The sequence below is a fragment of the Trachurus japonicus genome, chromosome 13 (genome assembly GCF_045865225.1).
Source record: "Trachurus japonicus isolate A0001 chromosome 13, Traja_1.0".
NCBI classification, from domain to species: domain Eukaryota; kingdom Metazoa; phylum Chordata; class Actinopteri; order Carangiformes; family Carangidae; genus Trachurus; species Trachurus japonicus.
The window spans coordinates 20334040-20343090 of NC_140919.1; the positions used below are offsets into that span (position 1 = coordinate 20334040).

The 9051-nt window shown below is 41.5% G+C and overlaps 1 protein-coding gene across 1 annotated transcript; it reads right to left on the bottom strand.

The window, feature by feature from the left end:
- Positions 1-1581: 1581 nt before the first annotated feature.
- On the bottom strand, positions 1582-7208 carry LOC146975906 (uncharacterized). The gene is made up of 7 exons (XM_085794438.1): positions 6917-7208; positions 6199-6328; positions 3918-4011; positions 3480-3613; positions 3204-3346; positions 2425-2622; positions 1582-2340 (listed from the first exon to the last, which is right to left on the bottom strand). Exons 1-7 carry the CDS (start codon positions 6925-6927, stop codon positions 2223-2225), a joined length of 828 nt encoding a protein of 275 aa, XP_085650564.1. The 5' UTR covers positions 6928-7208; the 3' UTR covers positions 1582-2222.
- Positions 7209-9051: the final 1843 nt, after the last annotated feature.

A 9051-nucleotide genomic window follows, 5' to 3' on the forward strand; every position in this document is an offset into this window, starting at 1 on the left:
ATGAACAACATTTGTCTGCAGCGCAGTCTCAATCAACCAATCACCAACTCCTCCTAAGTCTCAGTCGCTATCATCCCAACACTTTCTCCATTTGTTCCCTTCTCTCCATTTCTACCCAGCGTCCCACTGGGATGCTGAGGGAGTATGAGAGTAACAGGTGTCTCATTACTGTGCTAATAGTAGGCCACAGGGAGACACACTGACACACACACACATGCACATTTTGACAGTGACAAGCAATGGCAGAGATGATAACTCCTCCACATTCCTGACATTTTCACGCTCTCTCAGTCATCACTTCATGGGTGAATTACCAAGCATGAATAATTTTAACATGACGATTGCCTACAGCCGGAGTCTATCTTGAGACGCATGCCCACACGACTGCCACCGATTCTCAAAAACCTTCCATTTAACACCAGAGCAAGATTTACTTGAAAGCTGAAGCTCCAAGCTATGAAAAGATTTTATTTTTTCCCCACCCACGTTTTTTTGGGGGGGGAAACTCAAACTCTTCTTCTATTTTACTACTACAGCGTTAAAATATGCTGCAAAGATAATTGATAACGTCTCGAAACCATCAGGTAAAGACAGAAGCTTCTCTTTTTAACCTGGATTCTGTTTGCTGTACATAAGGATCCAGTGAGCTCATTATACTGCCTCTCTGCAGCAGTAATGATCTCTCATTCATCAGCCAGAGACTTTATCTATCTCTCTCTCTCTACACACAATCACACACACACACACACACACACACATACACAAAATAACACGCAATTGCACAAAACAATCTTCCACACTTAAACGAATCCCAATGAGGCATGTAACTGGTAGTTTGTGCCTGGCTGTATGCTTGTTAGAGAGATATCGGCTGCTTAAATTGTGTTTCTCCGCAATACTGTGAGGGAAGAAAAGGCACGTGCTGCTTGTGTGTGTGTGTGTGTGTGTGTGTGTGTGTGTGTGTCTGTGTGTCTGTGTGTCTGTGTGTGTGTGTGTGTGCCCCAGTTCTTACTTGATACATGTGTAGTATATATGCTTGGGTGCTTTGCTTGGGTCCCTGTGTGGCAGTATTCATACTTGTGTTTTGTGATATCAGATAACAAAGTGTGTTTATGTTTCAGGTGCAGGCTGAAAATGAAACCATTATTAAAGGATAATACACTGCTGCAACGTATGAATAAATCAGCTCCAGCTTACAGGAGGGGGGCAATGTCTCTGTGTAACCCCTGCAACACTACTTTATGTATTACAGTGTGTATCTTTTTATCCAAAGCACTTCACAGTACCAAGAGTATACACACTTGTAGTGAGAATTAAACCTTGCCAGTGTGAGTGCTTCGCAATCTACCAAGTGAATCTTTGTGAATATTTTTCGTGTGTGTGTGTGTTTGTGTGACCTGCTGCATGAGGCTCATGGGTCATTACCCAGTCAGTCAGAGGACACAGGAGGCCATTATCCTTGGGAGTCTGGACACTAAATGTTTGATAAGCCTCGAAAGCGGATGTCCTTTTTCTCTCCTCATACATTACACATGTAGAGTACAGACCCAGCTAGAAATTAAAAACGTGCAAATCTACATGTATAATAGAAACTTTTTGTACTTCACTACGATTGCATTTCTGCACAGCGGCACAGCTGAATCTAAGAAAAAAATAAAATAAAATCTGGCCTGCCTATTTGGAGCGATCTGTCGCAGACAGAGGGGAGTGAATGTGTTGGCTCAGCAAAGTCCTGCGAGATGAAGAGCTGCTAGAGATGATTCATGTAGCAATCTGATTAGCCTCCTCTCCCTTTCCCTCCATCAAAGCCAAAGTTGGATACGTGTCTCTTTACTGCACCACTTTCAGTTCAAATCTGAAGAGAAATGGATTCAGAAACAGCAAAAGCATTTCACAGTCTTTTCTATTTATTATCCAATTTCTCATTATAAAAAAGTCTTCATTTAAAAAAAATATGATATACAGTATATTGCTTTTTATATAAACAGCACTTCATGTGGCGTTTAAGCACATTACCTTTACAGTGTCTCTGATAGTGTGAGAGTGTGGCCTAAAACCTGATTTTGGGCAACAGTTGTGAGACAGTCTGTGTGAATACCAGTTGGATCAGTGAAACCTTCAGTGCAGGTTCAAAGTGTGGAGTACTTTGCTGAAGCCTTTGTGATCACTTTGGTAACGGATTGGGCGATCTGAGTCGCAGCACATCCATCTGTGGGAGAATCTCACAAAATGTTGCACATCCTGGTGGTTTCTGGGAAATATAGTCTGGTGGGCAGAGAGTCTTCTGGCAATTTAGGGATACCATCCAGGACCTCGAGCTTTGGCAAACAGGAGAAAACACTGCAAAGAAATGGGTGGAGAGATGTAGAGGATGAATAATAAGAACAATAAGAAGCATACTCTGTATTGTTGCTGTCTCCTCACCGTGCACGATAGTCCTGAGTGAAGGTCACTGGGTTGTGGGTCAGGTTTAGGGAGCGCAGCGGGCTGCTCTCCAGAGCTCCCAGCCCCCCCAGGGAGCTGATGGCGTTCTCAGACAGACAAAGGTGCTCCACCGCTGGGAGCTTTGGCAGCTGACGCAGACACACCAGGTGGTTACGGTGCAGATTCAGAATTCTGCACCTGCACAAAGGAAAAGCAAAAAAAAAAATGCTTAGTATTCTTTTCGTGGTTATTGTCATCCAACATAATGCTATTTCAGGTGAAGCCATTTGAATAATGGATGTAGTTTTCATTTGGGTTGTCATATTAACTGAAAGCAAAACAGATATACTGCTTTCTTACTCAATAACAGCAGAAGAAACAGAATAAAAGAGAGTCAAATGGAGACCTGATAACGGTGCTCATACTGCAAATTTTGCATAATCAAGTCATGCGGCTATGGTAATGTTGTCATTAAAAAAAAATAAAAAAATCAGAGCAGACATAAAACACAAATTAAAGGCAATGGCTCTCCCATCCAATTTCTGCAGGGATATAGAAGATAAAACTCTCAACTATCATCTTTAGATTCACCTCCAGATTAAACCATTTAAAACAGTGTGAGGCAACATTCAAAAAGTCAAAGGGACTTGTTTGGAGTCTCATACACACTATTCAAGAACTGAATTATAGACTCTCTTCTGCTTTGTTGAATACTAATTTACACAAGTTTTATACCATATGAGGGAGTTGTGGTGCAGTCTGGCTCACGGGGTTAATACCTTGGCAGTCGTACAGAACTCAGGTTGGTGAGAGAGTTGTCAACCAGGTGTAGTTTCTCAACTCGGATCAACCGGCGGAGAATCCGAAGGAAATTCTCTTTCTGGAAGGGATCACCCAAGTCCTGGTAGGACAGATTTAACTCCTGACAAGAGACGGCTGTGTCAGTCTTTCTGTCTCTGTCCTCCTCTCTTTCTTTCCAGCCCCTTCGCAGTGTTTTTCTCTCCTGTACTCTACTTCTTTGATGTTACACACAGACATAGTACTTGCTAACTTACCAGACAGTTTTCCCAATTTTCTTGCAGTCTCTCCTCCCATCTCTGCCCTTCCTCCCCTCTCCTCCACCTCCTCCCGCCCCACTCCAGACAGCCGTCATCCCCCTCTCTTTGAAAGAGCTCCTCCTCTGATGGCCCTGTTTGATAACATTGTCAAAACAATAACGTCTGTAACAATGTTCACATCATTATCATTCATCAAACAAAAAAACATATTTCTTGTGAGTTAACAGTTCTTTGCCACAGTTTTCTATTTATTTTATTTTATTTTAAGTTACTGTTTGCCAGTAACAAATTGTAAGACTCCCTGTTTCTTTTTACTCCCAACAAAAACTTCCTTGCCTGCCTCATTTAATCAAACGTGACTGCAGAGAACAGCACAATATATTTTTGACAGAGTGCAGAAGTCACACTGTAGGGTTTCTCATATTGATCACACACCTTCTCTGACCCTGGGGCAGGTCAGCTGGTCCCCTGTGACATCGCAATGCTCCAGGCGATGCCACGATACAAATCGAAACCGATTTGATGGAAGCTGACAGAAGAAGATGAAGAAGAGAAAATGAATGAATGATGAAATATCTCTGGGGTGAAAAACCGTCTGTTGATCATAATGCATCATTCTGCTGAGTTTCATCCAAATCTAATCATCAGAAGCCACATACTGTATACAGTCAGTGTATTAGATGTGCTAAGGCCATTGGACCATTTGGCATAATGATGAAGACAGTGGTGATGAGTCATGTCCGTCTCTCAAATTTAATCAAAATTCACTCATTGGTAGTCAAATTCAGTTCAGGTGAAATCCAGCAGAGTCAAATTACATTTTATATTGGTGGACAAAAACAAAGACACACAGTGCATGGGAATGGCCTGGGAGAAGAGGAGAAACGCTCAAGTTTAATCTACCGTTGCTCCACATTAATGCAATATGAACTCTGTTCCCTGTGGGCAGGTACAGGTATATGTAACCAAATTCAGTGAGTCGTTTTGAAGACCATTAACCGGTCCTGCTACAGGTGCCAGAAAAGTGAAAGTGTTCAGTTTCATTATAGTGACCTTCAGCATTCTCACCTGTCTCTCATCTTGTTTTTATACATTCATACTTAATGTTCTGTTAAATTATATTCATGTTATTTTATCAACTACACTATCGCAGCATGTTCCATTGTGCCTGCTCGACCACCACTTTAAAACAGAGCAAATTAATGCACTCCACCATAATGTTTAACATGCAAATATTCCATTTTTTCCATCTCTATATCCCTGCAATTCTAGCAATCACATGAACTTTAAGGCATGGGGGTCTGATAAAAGAAAAGACACGGGCATTTTGTAAAACTATACATCGCTCACAAATCTTCAAAATCTACGTATAATGCAGAAAACAATGTAGCAAGTACAGTATGAGTTTGTTTTGGTTCATCTTATTTACTTTATTTTGCCCAATGTGTCATATTACATAATCAGGCATCATGGGGCTATTAGATTACCTCGCCTGGGAGAGGTTAGTGGATTACCTTCTTCTCCCTACTTGACCTTTTCAACCCCCTTATAGACATGGTGTGCACTCTTACGTTGTCCGTGTAACTCTACACCTCTCTGGTAATTTGGAATAAAAATGCCCCCACGCCACTTGACAACTCATTGGCTGGACAATCACACTCACACAACAGCCCCTGGTCACATATTTATATCATATACAGTTCATGAAATTCAGCTTGACAGAAAAATGCCGACTTTTTAGTCTAAATGTTGTGAGAAAATGGTTCAAAATGTCAAATCCCTAACCCTAAACGTAAAGTCAATGCTATCTGTAGCTGCACTGCCACAATATCCATAAATGTTGTGCTGTAGCACACAAGCAATAAAATTAACAAAAATCAAAAGGAATCTTCTATTTTGCAATCAAATTATTAATTCTTCATTGGAAATGCTATTTGGCTGTACATTTCCAGGAATTCATTTAGTGATGCCAATATAAGACAAGTGGAAAACAACAGAAAAAAATGAAGACAAAAAATAACCTATTATAGGGTTGGACAAGACAAATGCTATACTGGTGCAAACAGAGCTGTACATATAGATATGAATTGATGTTGTGGTGGAAAGTGGACTGTGTATGTATGTGCATGTCTATGAACATGAGTATGTGTTGGTCTGTGCATGTGTATGAGCGCGGATATGTGGAAATAATGGGGATGAACTGGAAAGATTAGAACACGAGAAAGAGAAAAATAAAGAGTATGCAAATAAATATATGCGTGAGGGGAGAGGGGGGAAAAAAGAGAGAGAGAGAGAGAGAGAGAGAGGAGGGAGAAAAGTAAAAACGTAAAGTAGTGAGATTTTTTTAACCACGAGGGGAACTCTGCATGGAACAAAGGGAGGATTAGGTAAGACGCCGTTTTTCATCTTTCTTTATCCAAACAGTCAAGAGGGTCAAAGCAATCTAGGCGAGAGGCCAGTGACCTGAGGGTAAAACAGAGAGTGCATAAAACAGACTGAGAGTATTAGGTTCAGCTCAAAGAGAGAGGAAGGATTGGAAGATGAAAGGATAAAACGAAAGGATGAAGCGAAAGGGGAGGATGACACAGGGGTATGAAGTATGAAGATGGAGGAGCTCCAAAACATGAAGGGAGAGGAGGAAGCACGAATGCCTCCAAGACAACAACAATGAATGATTCCCGCCATACTGTAGGCTACTATGTGTTTGTGTACTTACAGGTGTAGAAACTAGTCCAGAGTCAGGACTGTGGTCCACAAAGAGAGGTGTGCGTGTAAAGCCACGGTCAGAGTACTGGGATGAGTGGGATTTGGGGAAGCTGCCACTGAGAGTGTTCACACCTGAAGAACTGGAACAGAGAGACCGACAGAACCAGGAACAAGGAAAAGAGAATGAGGGGGTAAAAAAAAAGAAAGAAAAGTAAGGCAGGGTCATCCGGTACATTTCCTCCTCATCTTTGGTCCTTGTTTGAAGAGGAGTTGTCCTTTTCGTAATGTAAACCCTGCTGTGTGCTGACACCCTGACCACCTGCCCGCATGGTTAGGGTTACAGTGAACTGGGCCTGACAATGCAGATTAGGACCCGTTGCCATGGCAGAAGAGGACACCTGAGCAGGTGCTATTAGCTTATAATAGTCTCTGTATGAAAAAGGGGTAGCTGGAAACTTTTGTAGTGTTACATGGTATAGTATGTTCTGTAGTGGTTTTGCTAATTGTTAAAATACCGTAGATGAATAAAAACATGCTATTTTAAAGTTATAAAAGATAATTCAAGGCTATTGGGTCAGGGTTAGGGGTTAAAACAATTTTAAATGTTGTATTTGAGCTGCAGAGGCATAAACAGAGACGAATGAAACTCCTCTGTCGTAACGGCGTATTAAAGTGATTAAATTGGCAAACAGCAGACCAAGAGCACACATTGTTGTTGTTCTTCTTACCTCTCGGACATGTCCCAATCGTGTTGTGGTAAACGACCCCGGCCTTCTCTGTGGTCAACACATGGTGAACAGCAGCTCGGTTTAGCCCTGAGAAGCTGGAGCTGCTGTGACCCATGGAGCCCGCTGGGTTTGTTGTTAGCATCCACCGAGAGAAAGTTAACCGTGCTGCTGCTGCTGCTGCTGTATGTTGGCTGGAGGAGCCAGCCCCGTACACTGACACCAGTGTTGGTGTTGGCCGAGGCCTGGCCCACCGCTGCTGAAAGGAAAGCAGGTGAGGTGAGGCGCCACGAGCTGCGGCGGCCAGTGGTTGCCTGGCAACGGGGTTCAGGTGTATCACATAGGAGAGGGAGGAACCATTGTTGCTTCTGAGGAGTGAACGAAGATGAGTACTCAGCTGGTACTCAGCCTACCTACGAGCAGTAAAATTACACGTGAAATGTTATATAGACTCAGAAAAGGTATTACACACAAATCATAAATATCACATTGTGAAAACAAGTTTATAATCAAAGAGGCCTATATTTTTTAATCTTAGGCTAAAAGACATTTGTGGTCAGGGCCATGGCTAGTAATTCTGGGCCCCTTGAAAAAATACTAAAATGGGGCCCCCTGCCTGCCCCCTGATTTGTCATTGCCATTGGGTTTTATGCACAGCTCCACTACTTCCTGAAATAAACCAGCTCCTTTATTTCCTGTCTTATGGTGCGTTCCAGGCAGGCTTTTTAACCCGTAAGTCACGACTTCAAGTCACCAGTTACGAGTTTGTAGCGTTCCAGGCAAGTTACGAGTTCACAGGTGGGAAGTTACGAGTTTGACTGTACGTTCTAACGGGTAACCATAGGAACAGGTCGGAAAAATACGAGTTACGGGTTGCCTGGAACGCACCATTACATTATTGGACCAGTTGATTAATCCAGGTGTGCCTGTGTTGTGAGGTCAGACACACCTGGATTAATCAGTTGGTCCAATAATGTAAGACAGGAAATAAAGGAGCTGGTTTATTTCAGGAAGTAGTGGAGCTGTGCATAAAGCCCATTAAAATCATAATTTCTTAATTTCAACGATGCTGGTGACTGACAGTAACACACAACTTGTCATTCTGATTTTATATGTCTCATGAAACTTTTGGTTTTCTTTTTTCATGTCATACCAGGCAACACTAGACAGCGTTAAGTTCAACTGTGCCAACCCGAACATTGGCCAGACCGAAGCAAGCCCTAACCCTGTTCATCCCTGCATCTGTCATGTTCAATTTTTGACAGAAAATAAATATTTAAATCATAAATAATCTTCAAATCTCACTTGTGAATATAGATATTATATTATAGAGATTGTTTTATTTTAATAGCAAATAAATGTGTGTTTATTGGCCTAGCAGAGGGTGTTCTTCTTCTCATTGAGACCTTGATTTGTAGTGTCCAAAAGTAGCAGCTGATGTTATTGGGTTTTTTTTAGGGTTGATAGGGTTTTACACAGATGTTATTAATGACCAATATGGAATCAAAGTTCTTGTAGTTTCTGTTTGATGTGACAGAGGATAAATGTGATTTATTTAGATTTTCAGTGCACACAAGGAAGACATGAGGCACAGCTATGATACCAGCTGGTGAAAGTCATTTAGATTATAAATAACCTCCTACACCCATGAGCTGTTGTTCCTCTACAACGCTGCTTGTTGCGTTAAAGATAGCCTACTGCAGCACTGAAACACACTGGGAACACTAGAGAGATTTTTCTTCTTTAAAAAAAATATATATTCCAGAGGTAAATGATGCCTACTGATTTTTGCACTGAGGATGTTATGTTTAGCAGATCTGGTGCCTTGAGACTGAGTCATCATCTGCAGTAGTATCTGCTTTTGCTATTTATTATTGAAATTATTTAACTTGTTTTGTTCTTTTACAATCTGTTTCATCTGGTGTGAAACTCTTGTCACAGATAATTGGTATTCCTGAAAAATCAACTGATGACAGTTGTCACATCAAAGTGCCTTTTTGTGGCTTTTACCACAGTGCACACTCTGCTCATATAATGGCAGAAACATCTGTTGGGCATGTAATTATCAAGGTTTATTTTCAAATTTATTGTTATTATGTATTGTTATGTCATACCAGTGCTATGCGGGCAGCAATAAA

Bases quoted from the DNA above. Each gene is read 5' to 3' on its own strand.
- LOC146975906 (XM_085794438.1), bottom strand. The intron at 3,347-3,479 runs GTAAGTTAGCAA...GTCTCTTGTCAG, and splicing joins AAAATTGGGAAAACTGTCTG to GAGTTAAATCTGTCCTACCA. The intron at 2,341-2,424 runs GTGAGGAGACAG...ATTTCTTTGCAG, and splicing joins ACTCAGGACTATCGTGCACG to TGTTTTCTCCTGTTTGCCAA.